Source organism: Talaromyces stipitatus, genomic scaffold (assembly GCF_000003125.1).
Source record: "Talaromyces stipitatus ATCC 10500 scf_1105507295515 genomic scaffold, whole genome shotgun sequence".
Taxonomy (NCBI): domain Eukaryota; kingdom Fungi; phylum Ascomycota; class Eurotiomycetes; order Eurotiales; family Trichocomaceae; genus Talaromyces; species Talaromyces stipitatus.
The window spans coordinates 987,219-1,011,420 of record NW_002990118.1 but is presented as its reverse complement, the minus strand read 5'-3'; the positions used below and the strand labels follow the sequence as shown (position 1 = coordinate 1,011,420).

The 24,202-nt window shown below is 47.7% G+C and overlaps 7 protein-coding genes across 9 annotated transcripts, besides 2 other annotated features; 4 read left to right on the top strand and 3 right to left on the bottom strand.

Moving 5' to 3' along the window:
- Window positions 1–21: 21 nt before the first annotated feature.
- TSTA_043950 (uncharacterized protein) lies at window positions 22–2,054 on the top strand (the record flags this gene model as incomplete). The annotated part of the gene is made up of 3 exons (XM_002484835.1): window positions 22–88; window positions 208–1,081; window positions 1,133–2,054. The coding sequence occupies 3 exons, from the start codon at window positions 22–24 to the stop codon at window positions 1,500–1,502; spliced, it is 1,311 nt and encodes a 436-aa protein (XP_002484880.1). The 3' UTR covers window positions 1,503–2,054.
- TSTA_043940 lies at window positions 1,144–3,335 on the bottom strand. Of its 2 annotated transcripts, XM_002484833.1 has the most exons (4): window positions 3,309–3,335; window positions 3,208–3,251; window positions 2,043–3,146; window positions 1,144–1,990 (listed from the first exon to the last, which is right to left on the bottom strand). In XM_002484833.1, the coding sequence occupies exons 3-4, from the start codon at window positions 2,991–2,993 to the stop codon at window positions 1,784–1,786; spliced, it is 1,158 nt and encodes a 385-aa protein (XP_002484878.1). In that variant the 5' UTR covers window positions 2,994–3,146; window positions 3,208–3,251; window positions 3,309–3,335; the 3' UTR covers window positions 1,144–1,783. The 2 variants fall into 2 exon arrangements, with proteins under 2 accessions (XP_002484878.1, XP_002484879.1); XM_002484834.1 differs by having other exon boundaries at window positions 3,208–3,335.
- Window positions 1,442–1,484: a sequence feature (CT-rich).
- Window positions 3,336–3,405: 70 nt separating the features above from the next.
- On the top strand, window positions 3,406–4,037 carry TSTA_043930 (cell wall biogenesis protein Ecm15, putative; the record flags this gene model as incomplete). Its single annotated transcript, XM_002484832.1, has 4 exons — window positions 3,406–3,566; window positions 3,623–3,728; window positions 3,802–3,904; window positions 3,971–4,037. Exons 1-4 carry the CDS (start codon window positions 3,498–3,500, stop codon window positions 4,035–4,037), a joined length of 345 nt encoding a protein of 114 aa, XP_002484877.1. The 5' UTR covers window positions 3,406–3,497.
- A 10-nt stretch (window positions 4,038–4,047) lies between these two features.
- On the bottom strand, window positions 4,048–5,773 carry TSTA_043920 (uncharacterized protein). Of its 2 annotated transcripts, XM_002484831.1 has the most exons (4): window positions 5,297–5,773; window positions 5,050–5,225; window positions 4,348–4,988; window positions 4,048–4,292 (listed from the first exon to the last, which is right to left on the bottom strand). In XM_002484831.1, exons 1-4 carry the CDS (start codon window positions 5,494–5,496, stop codon window positions 4,152–4,154), a joined length of 1,158 nt encoding a protein of 385 aa, XP_002484876.1. In that variant the 5' UTR covers window positions 5,497–5,773; the 3' UTR covers window positions 4,048–4,151. The 2 variants fall into 2 exon arrangements, with proteins under 2 accessions (XP_002484876.1, XP_002484875.1); XM_002484830.1 differs by having other exon boundaries at window positions 4,048–4,988.
- Window positions 5,774–6,275: 502 nt separating this feature from the next.
- TSTA_043910 (uncharacterized protein) lies at window positions 6,276–10,845 on the top strand (the record flags this gene model as incomplete). The annotated part of the gene is made up of 3 exons (XM_002484829.1): window positions 6,276–10,313; window positions 10,365–10,553; window positions 10,606–10,845. The coding sequence occupies 3 exons, from the start codon at window positions 6,276–6,278 to the stop codon at window positions 10,762–10,764; spliced, it is 4,386 nt and encodes a 1,461-aa protein (XP_002484874.1). The 3' UTR covers window positions 10,765–10,845.
- A 1,090-nt stretch (window positions 10,846–11,935) lies between these two features.
- Window positions 11,936–11,961: a microsatellite.
- A 3,847-nt stretch (window positions 11,962–15,808) lies between these two features.
- TSTA_043900 (glutamate synthase Glt1, putative) lies at window positions 15,809–22,971 on the top strand (the record flags this gene model as incomplete). Its single annotated transcript, XM_002484828.1, has 5 exons — window positions 15,809–15,981; window positions 16,040–16,080; window positions 16,134–19,479; window positions 19,534–22,206; window positions 22,258–22,971. 5 exons carry the CDS (start codon window positions 15,809–15,811, stop codon window positions 22,400–22,402), a joined length of 6,378 nt encoding a protein of 2,125 aa, XP_002484873.1. The 3' UTR covers window positions 22,403–22,971.
- Window positions 22,972–23,143: 172 nt separating this feature from the next.
- On the bottom strand, window positions 23,144–23,918 carry TSTA_043890 (uncharacterized protein; the record flags this gene model as incomplete). The annotated part of the gene is made up of 2 exons (XM_002484827.1): window positions 23,144–23,179; window positions 23,259–23,918. The coding sequence occupies 2 exons, from the start codon at window positions 23,916–23,918 to the stop codon at window positions 23,144–23,146; spliced, it is 696 nt and encodes a 231-aa protein (XP_002484872.1).
- Between the last annotated feature and the right edge of the window lie 284 nt (window positions 23,919–24,202).

The window sequence follows — 24,202 nt, the reverse complement described above, 5'->3', positions numbered from 1 at the left end:
CGGTCTGTCGTTATCCTCGCAATGGCTGGTGTTTTCCAAAACGTGTTTGGCGGCGGCGCCTCTTCAGGCGCCGTCGAGAGTGATGACGGTATGTCGATCGTTAGTCGCGAGACTCCTAACAATTGCGGTTGCGAAGCATTGCTACCGTATTCTGAAGCTGTCCATCGGCCAGCTCGAGTGAATTATAACTTACTGAATTGTCTACAGATTTTGCCGATTTCGCCGGTGTCCCCAATCCTTCACCTGCAAGCTCGACAGCCGGACAGTCTGCCCCAGCGGCCGCCGTCACAGGAGCCAGCACCGTCCCATACACTGCATGGTATCGCGTATGGGAAAGAGTCACCCCTCAAGACTTCCTACAAGAAGCATTCATCCTCCCCTTTTTGCTTATCCTCCTCGGATTCCATTTCTGGGGCACGCGCAAAAACAAGAGCAAGGCCAAAGCATGGGCAATCGCGCACGCACCCGTTGTCGAAAGCGAATTCGCCGTTGTGGGTTTCGGCAGTGTCGGCAGGGGTTCTTCTGTTAAAGGTGTTCAGTCCGAATTGGTTGATCCCGAGAAGATGTTGAAGGAGAAATCCAAGCAGGAATATCAATCGTACGCGACCGGTCGTCAGAATGTTGCTTTCCTTGATGTTTCCATCAAGCTTGTCAAGCGCTACAATCCCATTGTATTTATTATGGATAATGCATTGGGATTATTCTTTGAGAGCTTCCCCCAACCAGTGGAGAGAGTGGAATCTACTCTGTACACTTTTGATGGCAAGGAAAAGGAGATTGTCCCTACACCGGGTGGTGGTGATGCCTCCTCTCTCAAGGTATCCAATTCGACCTACGACGGATTTATCTGGGCTGTTGTGCATAAGAACGTTATGCGCCAGCTTCGTCAGGACCGTTACGATGCCTCTATGACTTTTACCAAGGACAACGCCAAGCTACCCAACTGGGTTACTGTGATGACCGAGAGTGCCGAGATCACTGAATTCTTGTTGACTCCGCAATTGATTAATGCTATTGAGGAGGCTGGCGATGCATTTGAGTACTTGATCATTACCGATCAACCAATTGACAAACCGTTGAAGTAAGTACCTATAGTGCACGTGAACAAAGATCCGAGACTAACGTTCTACAGAATCGAAGAAGCCACCCCCAAGAAGCGTATCCAACTCTCTCTCAGCATCCCCTCCAACGGCTACGCATCCACCCTATCTCTCTACAGCTACTTCCTCCGTCTCCCCGACACACTGGTCTCAGGCGCCCACTTCCGTCCCGAGGTAACCCGCAAACTACGCAACGCCCGCGAAGAAGAGATTCGCAAACTGCGCCGCGCAGACGAAGAAGAGAAAGCTGAAGAGCGCAAATATGCCGCTGAGAAACTCAAGAAGGAAGAACGTGAGCGGTTGTTGCGTGGTATGACGGCTGAGGAGCAGAGAAAGTTTTTGGAGAGGGAGAAGGAGAAGGAGCAGCGCAAGATGATGAAGAAGAGTACTCGACGGGGTTGATTAGTAGCGTAGCTGACTGGAGGAACTAAGGATATAAGTGAGAGGGAAGGAATTCATTCGTATATTGTTTTAATTTACTGATAATTTATTTCTCTCGGATTGGTCTCTCCGGGAGGGTATAGATTGTGGTATGGAGATGGGCGGGTTAGGTTGCTTAAATTCCCTTTCATTTCGAGTACTATATTATTATTATCATTTACAGCCATGTATGAACATTCCTTCTTGAATGAATGGATTTCGACAGTAAATTTCCATTTTAGCTCTGGGTATCATAAGTCTCCTTAACGACTCAAAGCACATTCTTTTTCCGTCACAGACTGGCTCTCTCGCTGCCCCATATACCATCTCTCGTCGATAAGTCGTCTCTCAATATTGAGCCAGTACTCTGCTTTCCCATTCGCAGCTGATTTGAGATCGAGATCGCCTACACGGATGTCGATGTTGTGCGCGATATCAGTGTCCATTTTTTGACCGGCTGAAGAAGGGATCTACATTGAGGAGATTAGTTTTGCATTAACAAGGTAGAGCCAAGTTCATTACCTTCACGAATATAGAACAATCTCGCAACGTCATTGATAATGAAGTCTCTCTTGATGCAAACGGTGGGCCATGCAAGCCAACTTTATTATGTATTCGTTGCAACTCCAAAAGCTTCAGTATTATAGGATGCTGATACAGAGCCTGCGCAACAATATCAATCTTTGCAGGTAGCAAAGACCGGGAAAATATCTGCCGTACGGTGCGTTGCATATCCTCTTGCTTATCAGACGTGAGATCCAACGGGCAAAATCTCGCTTTCCCAGGAGGTACATCTCTCGGTGTAGTAGAACTCGTCAGATCAAGCGGCTCATCAGCACACTTCATATCTCGTAATGCGCAAGTACGACATCTCCGCGCATTAACCGGCGCAGAGGGGGACTGCACGAGCCATTTCGGTTTCAATTCGACTATTATGCCAGAATCATTTGTCGTAGAATGGTTGGTCATATCAGTAACGAGCATACCCAACGGCTCATCTTCAGCAAGATAGACGCCATGTCGAATAATGGGGCGTTGTCCTAATTGTTCACTTTCGACCAGGCTGGCGTTACATCGATGAATAATCGATGGTGGGATGCGCACTATGATCTGATCGACTAATTCTTCAGTTTTGAAGAGTGGACGAATCTTTGTATGGAAATCGTGCGCTGTTTCACGGTAAGGAAGACCGTAACGAACATTTTTTCGGAGACGAAGCAGTTTTCCGCTGGTGATGTTTATGTCGGTATCAACATTAGAGTCTATGTTGATGTCCTCGTCTTCAATTTCTGTTGGTGAAGGCGTTGCTCGGCCGTAGTGAGGGATTTCGGATGGTTGAATTTCTTGCTGTAGGACTTTGTCTTCTGCCACTGAGAGGATGATGCGATAAACTATGTTGGCGCCTCCTTCGGCGAGGTATTTGAGTCGTACATCTGGGGAGAGTTCAGGGATGAGAGTGGTATCAGAAGCCATTTTTCAAGTGATTCTGCATTGGTTGTACGCTAGGTATAGGTGACGCTGTATGTTTGCTAGCTTATATTATCTGTCAAGAATATAATCAGTTCAAGATTTTATCTCATGCAAGGCCTAGCTGAGTGATTTATTATGCTGATAGAAATCGACGATCTGTAGATGCATTAGCCATTACAACAATCGCATGGATGGGCTCTGCTCCAGGTGCGCTAACTTATATTTCAAACTGCTTAGCTCTTGATCTAGAGTGTATCGAGTCTGCATTTGTGTCAGATGATTCACCTGAACAATCGCAATGGAAGATCTAGCAAATACAATGGAGATAATTGTCATGGCATCATTAGTAAAATGTGGAGGGGGAAAGTTGGCGGGGGAACATTTGATTTTCCAACTCTACAACATCCACCAAAGGAATACATACACAGATCTTTACCTCCATAAGGGAATTGCAGAATTACCGAATATACCTCAATAATCATATAGATAGGCATTAATCAGAACACAATGTCATCCTCATCCATCGAGTCTATTCCCACCCCGGATCACTGCACAGCCGACTTTTGCCTGATCCCGGTGAGTTAAATCATGAACTATAGAGACAACCAGGAAACTGATTCAATCAAATACAGATAGGAACAGGCTCGGCCTCAGTCTCTGCTCAAATCGCCGATGTGCAACGTCTAATTGAAAAGTCGGGGCTGAAATATGTGATGCATTCTGCGGGGACGACGTTGGGTATGTCCATTACTAACCACCTACTTATTATAACTCCCCTATTTCTTCGTTAAAATACTAAATAGTATGGTAGAAGGACCATGGGATAAAGTCCATCATGTCATTGGACAGGCTCATACTATACTGCACCAACAGGGTGTCGTGCGTATTCAGTCTGATATTCGGAGTGGATCGAGGTATGTCTTCCCTTCTTTTCCGGTTTGATGAGAGACACAGTTCTGACTTTTGTTGCTGGTATTCAGGGTTGATAAAGTTCAGTCATTTGAGGACAAGGTAGCTGCTGTTAATAAGTTGTTGGGTAAAGAGTAAGATAGACTATGAGGTTAAAAAGCAAAGTTATATTTTAGAAAACCGAAATGTGCTCGCTCTTGATCTCTATCTTTCGATCAACGAATATTCTCATGAATAACAAATTATATCCCACTAAATAAGTGAAGCCAACGCCAACGCTATGCATAATCCTGAAGTAACATAACTCTTGCTAGCATCGGAAGTACCAGTACTAGATGGAGACGCCGCCCCCGAGGACACTGAGCCAGTCTCCGCCGGCCCAAATCCAGTTGCCTACGCTTGGGTTAGCGCCATTCTTGACTTCATCCACGAGTTCGAGCAAGCCCACGTATGTTCCACTGCTGGTACTGTTACTGTTATCATCAGCATTGGTGTTGGGTACAGGGACCCGGCCGGTTGCATCGGTAACATTGTTCAATTCATCGACTACGTCGATTGCGGGACCTTTGTCGAAGAAATCCACTAGGATGAAGCTGGGTTGACGGCCGGAGTAGGCTGATTTACAGGTTTGTGCTGCTGTGAGGAGGTTACCTGTGCCGTTTTGGCCGTTTGTTGTTGCGACGGCATCCACGTCGGGTTCCTCGATGCCAAGGCCAATATCCTTGTCAAGGAAGTGGTTCATGAATGGTAGGCGATTTGAGGATAAGGCGGATGGAATGTCCTTGGATACCGTTGACGGACGCTCTGGGAGACACGAGAAATTAGATGCGGATGTGACTTCGAAGGGGTTTTCCCAGATATATGCAAATTCGTCCATGAGATATTTCGCATTGCTGTTTGAAGATAGCGACGCGACAAAGGTCAGAAGGCGGGTGCCTTTGCTGATGAGCTCCTGTAAAGTAGGCCACGATGTAGGAGCACTTGTGGAGGAAGGAGTATATGCGTATTGAGTGATTTCTGACGCTTCGAATGCAGTAGCAAGCTCGGAGTCGGTAGCATCGTCTGAGTTCACCAGCAGGACAGTCACCACTGTACAGACGTTAGTCTCAAGTGACCTCAATACTTTATATTCACCCGAATGCAGTCTTACCATCGTTGGGATTCCCGTCTAGCCAAGTTTTAATTTCACTCAGCCACGATTCCAGCGTTCCGGCATCGAGAAGTTTGCAGTCTGAATGACATAAATGCCAATCGTTGTTGTTTTTATGGACTTGACCAGTCACCAACCGTACGCCTGCGGAGAGTTGGACTGTAGTGTTGTAGAATCTGTAATAGTTAGTGAATTGATCATAGATCTCCCTATTTCATTGCGGAATGAATGGTATTGGCAAACCCACTGATTTCCAGAGACAGAGTATCCTGTACTAGCATCTCGTAGAAAAGGGCTGTCGTGAGCTCCGAGATGAGTTATTTCTCCATATGATTTACTGCACAGACTGGGGGAGTTGTTGCAGGCGGTATTTCGACGTATGACTTCTGCAATCGCAGCAGGGGCGCATGAGAGGAGAATTGGGAGTAAATTCTTGATGGCAAGCATCTTGCTGGCAGTTATGAGGATCAATCGACAATGTCAATTATGCTGTGGTGGTTTTTCTGAAATGCTGGTGCTCTAACTCAGGTCACGGAGCAACGAAAAGTAAACAAACATCGGACGTCCAGCGGAGGCGGGTGTTACGCGGGAGGTTGACTTGGATGTCATGAAGAAGCTCCAAGGAAGAAAGTCAGGTAGATAGAAATGCTGATAAAAAAGATCAACAAGGAGCCAGCCCAGCTGTCTCAGGTTCTGTATAACAGTTGACGAATGCGATGGAGGCTGAGTCCAGCCTACATACGTGGAGGTGGAGAGGATGAGCCCCCTCAGCCTGCCAAGCTCAGTGCCTTCTGAAACAGACAGCGCACCAGCCTGAGGCCCCAAATTCAGGTTGACAGAGATGCCACAGGCACCAAGCTGGAGGTACAATATGATTGGCTGCTCAGTTTGTGTGTGCCGCTTACCCAATCGCGCCTGCCAAGACAGCTTCCTTCCCAGCTTGCAGGTTCGCCTCAAAACCTCACCTTCACTTCTCACTTCACCTTGCCTGAGCTTATGCTCTCTTTCTACATTCAATTACGTTTAATTCTCTCCTTTAGCGTGTTGTCTGCATTACGAGGTTCACGATTGTCACACTTGCAATCTCCTGTTGCCTCCAGTTTTTTCCTGTCTTAGAGCTTGCTAGGAAGCTCACTGCTCTCTTGAGACAGAGCTGTCAGCTGAGTTTTCCTTTTGAGCCTGATAATCGCATCACGGGCGTCTATATTACAGACGAGTTGGCAGAAATGTCCACCCCAAGCGACCTTCAGGCTCTCTTCGCGAGCATGAAGCAGCCGCGCCCTGCGCAATCTCAAGAAGCTCAGGCCGCAGCTTATCCTCCACCGGGATATCGGGCAGGCAACCCGCAATCCGATGGACAGAGATTCGGTATGCAGTCGCAAGGATATCCTTTCCCTCATGGCTATCATCATCCATCTGTCTCCTCGCCTGTCTACACTCCTGGTTCCGTGAGTACGCCTCCACACCATGCCTCAGACATCCTCAGTCCGAACGTGCCAACTCCACGCCCGGACCAACAACCGCAGCAGCAACGAACAGCTAGCGCCGACCAGGCCATGAGCCTCCTCAATCTTCTCAAGTTCAGCCAAAATAAACCAAGCTCACCACAGCCTTCAGCCGCTGTTGGTTCGTCGCCGTCTCTTTCAGCAACTCACCACGAAGGTGGTGCCTCCGAAACCCAACCCTCTCATTCACGGACTATCTCAGCATCGGACCTTGTTGCTTCATTCATGGCCAAACCTGGTCCTCCCTCTACCCATCCTCCTGCCCCAGGTCCGTCTGCTGCGCCACCTGCTAGCACAGCCGCAGAAACACAGGATATGCTCATGCGTCTTTTGAACCGCTCTCAGGCTAAGGTTGAAGAGGGTAGTCGTGCCTCTCAAGAGTATGAGACCACGACGACATTCGGAAACGCAAGCCAAGCTACTGGTCAGCAATCCATGCATGTTTTTGGCTCCGCCGACAAGGAAACCTCCAGCTTTGAAGCCCCAAAGAAGGCTAGTATCTTCACTTATGTCAATCCTTTTGAACAATTGGCCGCCGCCTCACCTCGTCGGACCCCACAACCCAAGACCCGTAGCGACACCCCCGCAACAGAGGCTTCCGCTCATCGTCAAACCGATACTAGTGCCGTTCCGGAAGAGCATGTCAAACGTGCATCGCTGGGAACAGCCCGGAAGACGAGTACTACTGCTGATGAGAAGCCTTCGGACGAAAAGGAAACGGTTTCCAAGGCGGTCGATCAACTCGCTGGACAACTAGATCGAGAGGTGGAGGATGCTTTGAGCCGAGTCAATTTCGGAGAGGCAGTACCGAGACCCAAAGCGGAGGAGGCTGTTGAAGAATTTGTGAATGCGGTAGTGGAAGAGCTTCCAAACACCGCAGCTGAAGTGAAGAAAGAGTTTGAGAAGCAAGAAAAGACCGGTACAATTGATGAAACCATTCCTGCAGAATATGTTTCGACTGTTAAAGAAGTGGTTGACGAAGCTGCTGAAGGCAAACTACTCAAAAACCTTGCCGCAGATGAGAAGCTTGCAGACAGCTGGGAAAGTGCCGAAGACGGTGCGGACAAAACTGACCAGCGCATTGTTCGTGTTTTCAACTTCCCTCTGCGACCATTCATCTCAATTAGTCTCAAGCCGCATACGGGCAAACTCCCTGCGGTCCGTGATGATGGTATCATGGATGTTGCACGTCTTAAAAAAGAATTTGATCAGCTCGACCGCTGCTTGACCTCGGCAACTGCTCAATATATTGTTTATGCTCTAGCAAAGAATGGTGGACTACGTATCATCCGTCAAGACGATGGTCGCGACAAGCAGGTATTCCGATTCGCTCGGGACCGCCTTTTCAATGTCGCACTGAGCAACTCTGCAGCAAACAGCACCAGTGCCACCAAAGATCAAGCCATCATTGCGATTGGCGTTAGTGGGACCGTGTATTGGGCACCAGTCTTCCAAGGAGATAATGACTTGTTTGAAATGGACGCACTGGAAAGTGAATGTCTCGTTTTCCCTCCATACCCTGCCTCTGACGAGAACACATCTGGTGGGCAGCTGAAAACGCGCGCTAAACCCAGCTCTCGTCATCCGGAATTCTTCGGTATTGGTCGCGGGAAAAACATCTACATTGTCTCTCCTCAATATGCGGCCCATCCTAGCTATGGAGTATCTGGGTCGCAACGTACTGTTGATACTGAAAAGTTCTTCAAAGAGCGTGCGATGAAGATCTCCACGGGTAAAGCAGGCAAGGACTTTACCTTTAGTGAGGATGATACTGTTGTAGCGTCTCTCGACAAGACTGGTCGGTTGCGATTCTGGGATATCCAAGAAGTTGGTCAGACCATGGACGGTTCGCAGCCACCTGAAGTCCGTGTGCCTCTGACTACGTTTGTCACCGGCTCGCCAAATGAGAAGTCGTGGCCCACCTCTGTTCAATTTATTGATAAATTGCGCCCATTCGTGAAAGCCGTTGCTCTTCGTTATGTTCTCGTTGGGCTTAAGCAGAATCACACACTTCAGCTCTGGGATATTGGGCTTGGAAAGGCAGTCCAGGAAGTCAACTTCCCACATGAGAATGAGTCCGATGCTATCTGTAGCGTTGCCTATCATCCTTCGTCTGGCATCATTGTTGTCGGCCACCCTACAAGGAATTCTATTTATTTCCTTCATTTATCTGCACCGAAATACAACTTGCATCCTATGTCTCAAGCAGATTATATCAAACGCGTCACGGAGAAGGATACTTCTTTGCCTAAGCCTGAGTCTACAGCCTGCTTGAGTGGCATTCGTGAAATCTCCTTTGCTTGCAAAGGCCAATTGAGAAGTTTAGATATCCTCCCTCTCAGCAAATCGATGGGTGCACAACGTGCTTCGGAGGAAGAGGCTGGACTTTTTGAAATCTATGCTATGTATTCACGCGGCGTTACTTGTCTGAATATCAGGAAAGAAGACCTCGGCTGGACTCCAGATAACAAGATCATCGAGCCAATTGATGCACTGAGTGAGGGCTATATCGAAGTCAAGGATCTACTATCGTTCCCTACTTATATTATTGATGAGCCTTCTGTGAATGGAGATTCAGTTACTAGCAGTGCACAGAAGCCATCGGCCAAGGACGGCGCTAGGAAGGCATCCGATCTTGCTGTTGACGCTATATCACATGCGGCTGCTTCTAGAACTACATCGCCAGTCAAACCCTTGGGTAAATTGTCGGCTGACGAACAGTCAGAGGTGACTAGTGGCACTGACAAAAAGAAGAAAAGAAAGGACAAAGCCAAGGATGTTAGCAAACCATCTGGAGCGCATGATCTGTCCAAATACTTCACTCCGGCCAGGTCTACTCAGCAGGAAGAAGAAACTCCAATTGGAGGACAGACCTTGGTTACGGACACAAAAGCTCAGACAGAACCTACTACAGGCTTGGCTATTCCTAGTGAACTAATCAAAGATGTTCAGAGAGGCGTCTCAGCAGAGGTTGTCAAGGAGTTCAACCGCGAGTTCGATGGTCTTCAGAAACGTCTTGATGAGGAGCGTCGAGCTTGGGATGCAGCATCAGCCAGCAAGACTGATCAAATCCTTCGACTTGTGTCTAGTACCCTTGCTGACAATGTCGAGAAGAGTCTATCTCGCATTATCACTCAAAGTATCGAAACCCAAGTTTTGCCTGCCATTGTCAACTCTGCATCCCTGGCAGTGGGTAAGCAGTTAGAGGGGGTAATTTCCACGCATTTCAGTCAAAACTTCCCACGTGAATTAAGTCAGCGTCTACCAAGTTCCCTGACTCGTGCTGTCAAGCAACCAGAAGTGCTGCACTCAATCTCGGAAGCAATCGCCAATTCTAGCACTTCTCGTATGGAGGGAGAAGTAGCGAAATTGGTGCAGAATGTCATCGCTCCTTCAATCCAGGCGGCTATAACTCGTCAATCGGAAACTGTTGCACGAGAGTTTGAGCAGCAGTTTAAGGCTCAGTCGAAACACTACGAAACGCACCGCAAGCATGACTCTGACAAGATCGACCAATTGATTTCTGCGGTCCAAAGCTTGAAAGAGACTATTGATGTTATGGCGACGTCTCAAGCTGCTCTGCAGGGCGAGGTTGCGGCATTGCAGAAGCAGTTGGGATCACGACGCGAGACCGTTTCTCCTCAACCTGTTCCTATTCCTCAGCCTCCAGCACCTTCACAACCTACTGCGGAGGAGATGGAATTAACTGATATTACTCGTTTGGTTTCGGAAGGGAACCTCGAGGAGGCGTCTGTTAGAGTAAGTTTCTCTCTGTGGGTATGGTCTGAATAGTATACTGATATATTTTAGTGGTTGCAATCATCGCAGCAGGCCGATCTCTTCGACAACTTTTTCGTCCGTCTGAACCCAGCCTACCTGGCTACAGTATCGCCTATTGTGTCGCTATCTGTGGGAGTTGCAGTGACTACAGCTCTCTCGACGAATGTGCAAGAGCGTTTAGCCTGGCTTGAATATTCTCTTCGAACCGTGGATCTAGGTGTAAGTCCAATAACTCCTTTTAATTTAGTCATCGACTGACATATATCGATAGGATTCTGATATCCGCGAAGTTGCACCCCAGATCATGAATATTTTCATCCAGCGCCTCGATGGACTTTACAGGGCTGTGGTAGATGCGAATCCGCATGATCCTCTTCTCCGCAAGATTCCACCATTGGTTCGTCGTGCTCGGGAACTCCGCGGTGTTTGATAGATGCTGGCGATTCCCTGATTTGCTTTTGTGGTTGTGTATTTTCTACGTTGGTTTGTTCTCGCATTTTTAAAATCCTATCTGTTGTACTAGTATATTCCTCTACAGCATACATAATGTAGAATGAAGACTTGATCGGAGAGGTAAAATATGTCTGGACTCGCCTTGTAGGAAATCCGCATACCAGAGACGGCGAATTGTATGATGCCTGTTCAATCGGGTCCAAGGTTTCCTATTGGATCTTACAGTTAGTTTACTAGCTTATGCGATGCCTTTGCCACCAGAGTAGCGGCCAGTAATGAATGAAAGCGACAACATGAGTTAACTTTGGTATTCGAAGAGAGGACATTATCCGTTCATCTCGTGATACTGTGAGCATCAAAGATACTTGAATATATAGTCTTGGTCTTGTCGGGGATCTTTGAAAGAACAGAGGATATTGCTTGAGGCTGTCAAAGCTAGATCTCATTCCCTCTTTCGACCTCTGCCAGGTTTTTATTCAAAACGTCATGGTTTTCTAGAGTTGCATGTGAAATCGACCTTGGAAGGCTGTGAATCGAAACCCGAGATATATACGTACCTATGTAGTGATGGCGCGAGAGTGCCCATAATATTAATCAGTTCCAGATTCGACAACCTCCATTTGAAGCAGCTTTGGAACAGATTAAGCACAAGATCAAGCATGGATTGATCGGGTGTCGCTGTATATGAATTGAATTCTGTGTGTGACTTTCATGTTGATATCCGTTCTCTCTCAACTACCTGTATATATGCTGTAGGAGGTTTTCGAATAGACACCGGTACACATGGACATAGGCATGACTTCTCTGCTTGAAAGTTGATTACTACTACGTCGCACATGATTGGTCGAAGAAATCTACTGTCGCATGTCCCCATCGACTCTCTTCTCACCTCACGGGAGAATATTGCACAGTTTCTATGGAGTACAGTTCACGTACGTCGAGTAATCGAGGGGAGAAAAAGTCTCCGATTTTCGCACAGGAGAGTAAACAGTAAAGGACATGTAGGATAAAAATCCTCCTCTTTGCATTGCAGACAGTCAAAAAAGCAAGAATCCCGAATCCTCCCGACGAAAACAACATCCAATTCAAACTGAACTTGGGCAGAAATGGTGTTTCGGTGAGCTCAAGTATGGGACTACTGGAGGAAGTTTTTCTATTTTTTTTTTTTTTTTTTGGGTTTTCTTTCGGATGAACATGCCAAGTCATTTTTCAGTCAAAAATGGTCTGTCGGAGGAATTCGGATGTGGTTACTGCCAAGAAGATTCCGGTATCATGTGACCGGCTCCGTGTATTGATTGTTTTATATTTTGCCGGGTATTGTAATGTGTATGTATTGAATTCGGTCCTAAATTTCAAAAGGTGTATACTGTACAGAGTCAACAAACAGAATGCTGGATAAGTGAAGCGATATATTATTGGTTATATCTTCTAATAGAGAAATACGGAGAATAGTAGGACAGCTACGCAAACCCAAAGCGGGGCTAGTGAAGCGCGTGTCATTGCACCTTCACTTTGCTTTTTCTGATCTTCTCTTTCTCCGGGTTGTCAAGTTGGTGCTTGTATGTATGGATGTACGATGGTACATGGAGTACGTATTGAATGGAGAAGTGGGGATGCCGGACTCATGAAGTTTACTCCGGATGGGACTGGTGTTAAAACGAGATGGATGGAACGGTGGCATGGCTATGAAATATGAAGGGAGGACTCGTGTGCCGTACATTTCATAGCTGTTGGCAGTGGGTGTGGACAGTGAGCCGGGCAAGTCTTATATATTCAGTTTCGTACCTTCCACTCTATCATCATTACTCGTCAATTTCATGTCTATATAGGTGCTTATAATCCCCAAATATCCAAATTGAACTAGTCAAATCCAAGCCAAAAGCATCAAAATAGCCATACCAAGTCAGGCTTTACCTACAGCAACAACCACCCGAGCTAGTGTGAAGATAAGCTGTGTTTAAACCATGACCGTTCCAATTTGATAATTCTTATTCAGAGAGACTATACCCATTAAGGCTAATGAACTACAATTCAACTAATGCCCAGCCAATAAGCGAGATGGCAATGAGTGGACGAACTAGTGAGGCTCCCGCTTAGCCGATGTCGGCTTGCGGTTTGTATGTATCCACTCAATACGGAGACGTGTATGTGTCTTTTACAACGGGATGCTCCGTAGTCCGTCTTGATTCCAGGGAGCGAAGTATGTATTGATGTTGTTTTTAAAATGGCAATGGGAGGGCTTGATCCTGCTATTCCTGTGTCTCGTTAGTGATAAATATCAAACAGAAGATAAAAGACATGGAGGTCGAAGGTAGATGTACGTATAAAGCACGTGAAGTTCCGAGAGCTCGGCATGGGATTCTACTTTCGGTATAGCGCCAGATCTCGCGAGTGACGAGTCAAGATCTCAAGAGTCAAGGAAGTAATGAATCCAGTCGAACAACTGGTAAACAGAAAGAATACAAAAGAAACATTCTATCCTTTTGATGTCTCATACAGGGGAATCTCAACTATACAGCACGAGACCATAGCCTATATATACCATCGCGTGAGATGTCTGCTGCATACTCCAAATCATCAGTGCATTCCGCTATGCAGGACAGCAAGCAAGCGTGGGGTACATCCGTACTCCGTACTTACGCCGGGGTGCGCTTCGTTCTCCGTGCTTAACCCCACTAAACCCGATTCGTACTAATGTAAGCTCTTTGGGTCAGTGCTTTTGGTTAGCTGCATGCACGTCCTTTTTTTTCTGCTTAGGGCTTTGTTTTGTGGGCGATGGGAAATGTATACTGGAAGTGGATAGAGGAATCGTCCTTAAATTTCTGCTATCATTTTGTTTGTATACATTTTCCTCGAAAGGAGCTCAACTTTTTGGATACTCTTCATTAATAAGGAGTATGTTGGCAAGAATCTGAATCATCACTTATTCTTCACCATGCAAGATATTGTTTTCCTGGCGGCAGGCACGGTTGTAATGAAATACGTAAACTGGAGATTTTCATACACTGGTAATTAAGTAATACAGAGCCGTAAGTGTGATACGGAAATTTATCCCTCCGGAGTACGGACGCTAGTTATAGCTCTAACTTGACTTATGATTGGATACCCGCTCAGGAAGACTTAGCCTGTTCCGGGACGGACTCGAAGCTCGGCATCTGCAAACGGATTTGATATCACCTACTCATTAACTTCTTCTACCCCCTTCTAAAAGTCTTGGAACGGCCATTATTGATTATGAAGAGTGCCTGAATTGTCGATCACCTTTAGACTGCTGAGTTATGGCTAGATTAGGGAGAACTTAGACAGAAAGGGAAAAGGAATTTCTCCAAGCGGGGTATGTTAGTGAGTAGTCACTTAGCTGGTGTTGGCGACGACTCACTTGGTGACTTGGTGAGTCACCGAATAGTGAGTAGTATATTGAAGTTACAAATTTCTACAGCTAATGCATTTCAACTCTGAGCTAGACGATGCAGAGCGGAAAGAATTGGCATGTCATGTAATTCGGCTTGTCAGAAATAATTCGGCCGACTGAGTAGTCAGACTCAGAGAGTCACTCGACGCTGATCAGTGACCACTTTATGGACACACCACAATCCAAAATAGAATAGAACTCAATCAACAATATAAAATTCGATACTTACTTTTTCTTCGATGAACGTGTCCAACTTATTAAGTGACTGGCCTGTACTGTTATTTACAAAAAGGTATTTGGCGAAATTTCCGCTCCGGAGGCCTACAGTCCGACTGACCACAGCAAATCAATTCGCGTCAATGCTTGAATAAGCAGCTCTGTGAGTGGCCGGGCAGCCTCCGGTCGGCGGCCTCCATAAGCTCGGTAATTTTTCGTGACGGTAATACGGTCAGCGGGAAATATATACCAACTACCAAACCCGTCCAATACATACTACGTATGTATGGACGTATGGATCGGGTATGGTGGGGTTTTGACGTCGACCCGCAGCAAGCCTTGTCATGCAATTAGATGGTTCGTGATTGGCCTGTGTGTGCTTATCTGCTTTATCTGCAGAACTTGTGCAGCCAGGGACTGCTGGGCATGATTTCATCGTGTCAACATCTGCTGATGTCGCTTGTATGCCACTGATGCGATTGTACGAGAATTACAAGCTATCAGAGAAGGATTGTATGTTTTCTGTTTGCTGCTAGAGAGTGTTGTTTCAGCTTTTGAGTACTAGGCGCACAAGACGAAAACGGGGCAAGAGAGCATCTCCGAAGACGCAGTCGGTCCGAGCTTATAAGAACGCATAATGAGAATACATAATGAAAAATAAAATGAATTACCCAATACAAGGCATCCATTCCGCCCGGAGCCGTATTATTTACAAATGGTTTCCAGCCAAACAGGCCACAGCAATTGTAAAGCCCAGTAATTTCCGACAGTCAAAAAAAAACCTCCCCACAATTCTGTGCTCTCGATTTTGCGTAGCCGTAATTTCAATACATATTCGGAAACAAACCGCTACAATCGGTAACGTAACTTTTGTATTCCGGTTCCTCCCCATACCTCTCTTTCCTTGTCCTGCCTTCTTCGTTTTACCAATTCAGCCGACCTAATCAAATCTTCCTGCCCCTCCTTCACCATTATTTATTATTTTCTCTCTGCTCCCACTTCTTTTCCTCTTCTTCTTCTCCTTCCCTCACTTTTTACTCTCCCACGAAAAATTCAGACGCTGGGTGGATTGCCATTTCTCTGCACACCCTTCTAAAAAGTGCTGTTCTCGTTGCGAACAGCTGCTGACCCACCCCCAGTCGTCGTTACGACAACTATCGGCATTCACCCCGCCGCCTTCCGTTATCGCTCTTCTTGCGAGTCGAAAGGCAAGGCAAAAAAGAGAAGCGACTCCAAAAAAGTTTCTCTCTCTTTTACGACCACCAAAGAAATAAGCCAACGACGATTTTGTTCTGAATCAAACAGAAAACGAGAACAAATTAACAAAAACTCCCATCATTAGCAACTTTCCCCCCAAATCGATACGCATTCTCTGTCGGCCACCGGCGGAAGAATGGGTCTCTTGGAGGAAGTCTACGGAAATGAAATAATTGACGAGCAGGCTCCTCAGGAGTATACTGAGTACAAGGCGGAGAATGGATTTGGTTGGGCTGATGCTCTTCCTGCCAAACAGGGTCTTTACAACCCTGAGCTTGAGAAGGATGCTTGTGGTGTAGGCTTTGCTGCGTGAGTACTCCGAGTTTTGATTGTATAGCCATTTTTGCAGCGACTAACTATCATACAGCCACATCAAGGGCAAGCCGAGCCACAAAATTGTCATCGATGGTATGTATATGATCCTCAATAGTCTAATTTAGCTCTAATCTGACGATCAATAGCTCGCAGTTTGCTGTGCAACATGACCCATCGTGGAGCTGTCGGCTCAGATGTGCGCGACGGTGACGGTGCTGGTGTCATGACAAGTATCCCCCACAAGTTCTTCGTCAAAAACTTTGCTCGTGACGCCGGAGTGGAACTCCCTCCTCTAGGACAGTATGCCGCCGGTAACCTTTTCTTCAAACCCGACAACGAGACGTTGAAGGATTCTATTGCCTCGTTCGAAGAGATCGCCACATCTCTCGGTCTGCGCGTTCTCGGATGGCGTGAAGTGCCTCGTGACTCGACCCTGCTTGGGCCGGCTGCCTTGTCGCGCGAGCCCATGATTATGCAGCCATTCGTCGTGCTGCGATCTGCATATGGCGAGGGAAATAAGCCTGAAATCACAGACCCAGAGCAATTCGATGAGCGACTCTTTGAGCGCCAATTGTACGTTCTACGAAAGCGTGCTACACATGTCCTTGGCCTTGCCAATTGGTTCTACCTCTGCTCTCTCAGCAACCGAAACATCGTCTACAAGGGTCAATTGGCTCCCGTACAAGTGTATGAATACTATCACGATTTGGTCAACGTTGACTACGAAGGCCACTTCGCCCTCGTGCACTCTCGTTTCTCCACCAACACATTCCCCTCTTGGGACCGTGCACAACCGCTTCGATGGGCGGCTCACAATGGTGAAATCAACACACTCCGAGGTAACAAGAACTGGATGAGGGCACGAGAGGGTGTTCTCAAATCCGACATCTTCGGTGAAGAACTTGATCTACTTTACCCCATTGTCGAGGATGGTGGCTCTGACTCCGCCGCTTTCGACAACGTGCTTGAACTCCTCATGATCAACGGTGTTCTCTCTTTGCCAGAAGCTGTTATGCTGATGGTTCCAGAGGCCTGGCAAAACAATGCTGCCATGGACCCCGCAAAGGCTGCCTTCTATGAATGGGCTGCTTGCCAGATGGAACCTTGGGACGGTCCTGCTTTGTTCACTTTCTCCGACGGTCGCTACTGTGGTGCTAACCTTGACCGAAATGGTCTCCGTCCTTGCCGTTTCTACGTGACCGACGACGACCGTATCATCTGTGCTTCAGAGGTTGGTACTATCAGCTTGGATCCTGAGACTATTGTGCAGAAAGGCCGTCTGCAGCCCGGAAAGATGCTTTTGGTCGACACCGTTGCTGGTCGCATCATCGACGACGCAGAATTGAAACAGACCGTCGCTCATCGCCAGGATTTCCGCGCCTGGTTGGACAAGGAGTTGCTTACTCTCCCCCATGTTGAGAAGGGCCTCCGTGAGCAAAGCCACGACTTCCGCGTTAAGCTCGATGAGTCTACACTCCAGACCGATGTTAGGCTAAAGGCATTCGGTTACTCATTTGAGCAGGTCAGCTTGCTATTGGCACCTATGGCTGCTGATTCGAAGGAGGCCCTGGGTTCTATGGGTAACGATGGTCCTCTGGCCGTTCTTGCTCAACAACCACGACTTCTCTATGAGTACTTCCGTCAGCTCTTCGCACAGGTCACTAACCCTCCTATTGACCCTATTCGTGAAGCAATTGTCATGTCGTTGGAATGCTACGTTGGCCCTCAAGGTAACCTGCTAGAGATAGACTCTTCGCAATGCCATCGTCTCATGCTTCCCTCTCCTATCCTTACTTTGGGCGAATACGAGGCCATCAAGAACATCAACAAGGTTCACCCTGACTGGACTGTGAGAATTATTGACATTACGTTCGAAAAGTCCAAGGGTACTCAGGGTTACTTGGATGCTCTCGACCGTATCTGTGATGCTGCAACTGAGGCTATCACAGCAGGCGACAAAGTTCTCATTCTTTCCGACCGGGCAACCTCTGCTGACCGAGTACCTGTCTCTGCCTTGTTGGCCACTGGTCTCGTTCATCACCACATGGTTCGCAACAAGTGGAGGTCTATGGCTGCTCTCGTTGTCGACACTGGTGAGGCTCGTGAAGTTCACCACATGTGTGTTCTTCTCGGATATGGTGCTGATGCCATCTGCCCCTACCTTGCTATGGAATGTATTCTGAAGATGAACCGTGAGAAGCTTATCCGTAAACCTTTGTCTGATGAGCAAGTCCTTCAGAACTACAAGGCATCCTGCGATGGCGGTATCCTCAAAGTCATGTCCAAGATGGGTATCTCTACTCTACAGTCTTACAAAGGTGCTCAAATCTTCGAAGCTCTTGGTATTGACGACGCTGTTATTGACCGATGCTTTGCTGGTACTGCTAGCCGTATTCGTGGTGTCACATTCGAGCTCATTGCTCAAGATGCTTTTGCCTTCCACGAGCGAGGCTATCCTTCTCGCCCCATTGCTGAAATTGCCGGTCTTCCTGAATCCGGTGAATACCACTGGCGTGACGGTGGTGACCCACACGTGAACGACCCTACCAGCATTGCTAACATCCAGGATGCTGTCCGCATGAAGAACGACAAGTCTTACGAAGCCTACGCTCGCTCAGAACGCGAGGCGATCAAGAATTGTACTTTACGTGGTATGCTTGATTTCGACTATGAGCAGCGTCAACCTATCCCCATTGACCAGGTCGAGCCATGGACCGAGATTGTGCGCCGCTTCGTTACTGGTGCTATGTCTTATGGATCTATTTCTATGGAATCCCACTCCACTTTGGCCATTGCTATGAACCGTTTGGGCGGAAAGTCGAACACTGGTGAAGGTGGTGAAGACCCAGAGCGAAGCAAGGTCATGGAGAACGGCGATACTATGCGCTCTGCTATTAAGCAGATTGCTTCTGGACGATTCGGTGTTACATCCAACTACCTTGCGGATGCTGATGAGCTCCAGATCAAGATGGCACAGGGTGCTAAGCCTGGTGAAGGTGGTGAACTTCCCGGACACAAGGTTTCTGGCCCTATCGCCCGCACCCGTCACTCCACCCCTGGAGTTGGTCTTATCTCCCCTCCTCCTCACCACGACATTTACTCCATTGAGGATTTGAAACAACTTATCTACGATCTCAAGTGCTCCAACCCTCGTGCCCGTGTCTCCGTCAAGCTCGTTTCTGAGGTTGGTGTTGGTATCGTCGCCTCCGGTGTCGCTAAGGCTAAGGCTGACCACATTCTCATTTCTGGTCACGATGGTGGTACTGGTGCTTCTCGATGGACTGGTATCAAGGCTGCCGGTTTGCCCTGGGAATTGGGTCTTGCTGAGACTCACCAGACCCTTGTCTTGAATGATCTCCGTGGTCGTGTTATTGTCCAGACTGACGGTCAGTTGAAGACTGGTCGTGATGTGGCTATCGCTTGTTTGCTTGGTGCTGAAGAATGGGGCTTTGCAACCACTCCTTTGATCGCTATGGGTTGCATCTTTATGAGGTTGGAGAGACCTTTCCATCTATATTTTGAATTTTGGCTAACTTTGTAATCTAGGAAATGCCATCTCAATACGTGCCCCGTAGGCATAGCAACACAGGACCCTGAACTGAGGAAGAAGTTCAAGGGTACTCCCGAGCATGTTATTAACTTCTTCTATTACGTCGCCAATGAGCTCCGTGCTATCATGGCGAAGCTCGGTATCCGCACTATCAATGAGATGGTTGGTCGTGCTGAATTACTCAAGGTCCGCGACGACATCCGCTCTGCTAAGCAGGAGAACATCGACCTCTCCCTCATTTTGACACCTGCTCATTCCTTGCGCCCTGGTGTCGCCACATACAATGTCCGCAAGCAGGACCACCGTCTGCACGTTCGTCTTGATAACAAGTTGATTGCTGAGTCTGAACTTGCCCTTGAGAAGGGACTTCCCTGCCGAGTTGAATGTGACGTTGTCAACACTGACCGGGCCTTGGGTGCTACTCTTTCCTACCAGATCAGCCGTCGCTACGGAGAAGCTGGTCTGCCTCAAGATACTGTTCATGTCAACATTAAGGGTTCCGCTGGTCAATCTTTTGGTGCATACCTCGCTCCCGGTGCTACGTTGGAGCTTGAAGGTGATGCCAACGATTACGTCGGCAAGGGTCTGTCAGGTGGACGCCTTATCATCTACCCTCCCCGCAATGCTGTCTTCAAAGCTGAAGAAAACATTATCATTGGTAACGTCTGTCTTTATGGCGCTACTAGCGGTACTTGCTACTTCCGCGGTGTCGCTGCTGAACGTTTCGCCGTGCGAAACTCCGGTGTCACTGCCGTCGTTGAAGGTGTTGGCGACCACGGTTGCGAGTACATGACTGGTGGTAGAATCCTTGTCCTTGGCTCAACTGGTCGTAACTTTGCTGCCGGTATGTCTGGAGGTATTGCTTATGTCCTTGACGTCAACCGGGACTTCCACTCCAAGGTCAACATGGAGATGGTTGAGGTGTCTGGCTTGGAAGATCCAGCTGAAATCGCTTTCGTCCGCGGTCTTATTGAGGATCACCACCACTACACTGGCTCTGAGCTCGCTGCTCGTATCCTCCTTGACTTCAACCGTGCTCTCCCACGCTTCGTTAAGGTTCTTCCTACCGACTACAAGCGCGTCATGCTTGAGGAAGCTGCCAAGGCTGAGGCTGCTAAGAAAGCTGAGTTCACCTTGCCTAAGCTACCCAGCACCCCAGCACCCGAGGAAGAGAAGAAGGACCACAAGCATGAAGATGCAAAGAAAGCCGACCTGCTTGATATCGAAGATAGCGTGAGCGACTCGAAAGTAGAGAAGAAGCGTACTGCTCTTATTCTCGACAAAACCCGTGGTTTCATGAAGTACCACCGACGCAGTGAGAAGTACCGCAACCCAACCACTCGTACTCGTGATTGGGCCGAACTCTCGACCCGTCTCACCGAGGATGAGCTCAAGTATCAATCAGCTCGTTGCATGGACTGCGGTGTTCCTTTCTGTCAATCCGACACCGGTTGCCCTATCTCCAACATCATTCCCAAGTGGAATGAGCTTGTCTTCCAGAACCAATGGCAGGATGCTCTTAACCGTTTATTGATGACTAACAACTTCCCTGAGTTCACCGGTCGTGTCTGCCCTGCTCCTTGTGAGGGAGCTTGTGTCCTTGGCATCAATGAAGACCCAGTCGGTATCAAGTCGATTGAGTGTGCTATTATTGACCGTGGTTTCGAGATGGGCTGGATGGTTCCCCGTCCTCCTCCTAGCCGAACTGGAAAGAAGGTTGCCATTATTGGATCTGGTCCTGCTGGTCTTGCTGCTGCTGATCAACTCAACCGCGCCGGTCACTCCGTCACTGTTTACGAGCGCGCTGACCGTGTTGGAGGTCTCCTCATGTACGGTATCCCCAACATGAAGCTTGACAAAAAGGTTGTTCAGCGCCGTGTTGACCTCATGGCTGAAGAGGGAGTCAAGTTCGTTACCAGTACCCCTGTTGGTCCTGATGAGGAAGTTTCCATGGCATCTCTTCGCCAGAGCAATGACGCTGTTATCATCGCCACCGGTGCCACTGTGGCTCGTGACCTCAAGATCCCCGGCCGTGAGTTGGAGGGCATTCACTTTGCCATGCAATTCTTGCACAAGAACACCAAGTCTCTTCTGGACTCTGAGCATGCTGATGGTGCATACATCTCCGCCAAGGATAAGCACGTTGTTGTCATTGGTGGTGGTGATACTGGTAACGATTGTATTGGTACCTCTGTGCGCCATGGAGCCAAGAGCGTAGTCAACTTTGAACTGCTGCCACAGCCTCCTCCAGAGCGTGCCCGCGACAACCCTTGGCCTCAGTGGCCTCGTATCTATCGTGTGGACTATGGTCACACTGAGGTCAAGACTCATATGGGCAAGGATCCTCGCGAGTACTGCATCATGTCTAAGGAGTTTGTCGATGATGGCAATGGACATGTCAAGGGTATCAATACTGTGCGCGTTGAATGGACCAAGAGCGCCTCTGGCGGTTGGGACATGAAGACCATCGAAGGCAGCGAACAGTTCTTCCCTGCTGACTTGGTCATGTTGTCCATGGGTTTCTTGGGTCCTGAGGACCGTCTCCTTGGAGATGAGATTGAGCGTGATGCTCGCAAGAACGTTAAGACTCCTCCTGGTCAATACGTCACCAATATCCCTGGAGTTTTCGCTGCAGGCGATTGCCGACGTGGACAGTCTCTTATTGTCTGGTAAGTTCATTCTTACTTTCGTTTTCCACGCAATTACTAATTGGATTACAGGGGTATCAACGAAGGTCGTCAAGCCGCTCGCGAAGTCGATACTTACCTAATGGGAACCGGATCTCTCCTTCCAGTGACCGGTGGTATCGTCCGCCGCTCAGCAGCTGATGCCGTTCCTCAACTCGCCGCAGCTGTTTCTGCATAGAATTTACAGTAGACCGGAAAAATTTACACGAATCTCCGATTAGAAGTATCATATCATACTTCTCAATCATCCAACCAAATACCCTCCCCAAAAGTCCTTCCCCTCCTTCCTCCCTCCTCTTGAACATGAATAGACCATAGAGGGAAGGACTAATTTTCTTATCTATGCTACTCCATGTTCTATGATGTGATGTATGGATGTATGACAGCGTTTCTTTTCCTTTTTCTTTTGTTTCTTTTTTCATGATTTTCATAAATTGGAAAGTGGAAAGGGAGGTATTCTCATTTAGTGTTAGAGTGTTTTTTCCGCTTCGGTTTGTTTGAATATGTTTTTTTTTTTGATTTCTTACGTTCGAGCTGTGAATAGTTTATTGTTTCTTTTTTAATGCATGATTTCAATTGGAAATTATTCAATTCAGACTTTTGTAGTGGATGGGCCGGTAGCTATGATGGTTAGATTTTCCAAGTACAAGAGTAGGACAATGGGGATCATGTTGACTACTGTGGGTGCACTAAGGTGCATATACGTACGTACGAAGCACTTGAGTCAATCTCAATAGGTGATTCTCCGGTTCTGTGTTCTGTTGTGTCTGTCTGTCTTAATGAGGCCCCGACGCGGTCTATATAGTCCTTGCTTGACGAGGTCACGTGTAAGCCATACATGACCTCTCCTTGCTTCATACCAGTGCCAGGCATCTCAATTGCACGAAGCAACCAACAACTACCTTATATGAAATAAGTACTACCAAGTATAAGAGTTGAAATGGGTATATCCAATCTATAACTATACATACATATATATATTCATACACAAAGCCACCTCTCCGGGCCTCTCCCCAAGGTCATTTAGCAACAACCTCCTTTTCTGGAATACCCTGATTCTTCTCCTGCTGCTGCTTCTCTGCCAAATTCATCTCTCTCTCCAACTTCTCCCAATCTCCCTGAAAAGCCCCCTTCAACGGCTCCATCCTCACCTCCCAAACATCCTCACTACTCGGCCCCGTCTTATATTTCACCGCCTTTTTCCGATAATGATTCCTAATCATTTCCTTTCTCGTATTATCGTCGCTTATTCCGCGCGCTTTCATGCATAGCCAGAAATTCTCCCAGTGTTCGCTGCAGCTGCGTAGTTCGCCGTACCGGTAGACGTTTACCCATTGTCCGCCGAAGGATTGGCAGAAGAAGGCGTAGTCAAAGGCGGAGCGGCAGGACATGGTGTCTGGGTAGAGGGAGTCGGGGGATATGGAGGATTCTGATGTGGGAGTGTCGAAACGTTGGTCCGTGGGAGATGCTGTTGTGGTTGATGTAGAGACTGAGGGTTGCGATGTGGGAGGTGTGATTGAGGACTCGAGGCTTTTGAGAAAATCGCGTAATTCGGCATCGGCTTGTTCTTCGCGCGTTAATTGTCGATTCGGTTTTGGTTCTGATTGTTGTTGCGGTGGTGGAATGTTATCTGGCTGTTGTGGTTGCGCATTTTTGTTGTCGCTGGAGGTTGATGATGACCACCACCAACCCATAGCGGATATATGACTTATCAAGTTGTTCAAACAATATGTCAATCGCAGTCGGTAGGAAAGATATGGTACAAATATCGCTGTCCTTGATCAATGGATTGCGCAGACTGGGTGTTGTGATTCGTAAGAGTCGAGATATCGAAATTAATTTTAGCGTGAAGTCAAAGTCCCATCAATCACATAGCTTTTAACGGTCATCCAGAGACACCAACTGCGCATTTCTAATATGCTAGGATGTAGACCCAGTACGAGAATTAGGAATCAAGAATATTCCATGAAGATACGTA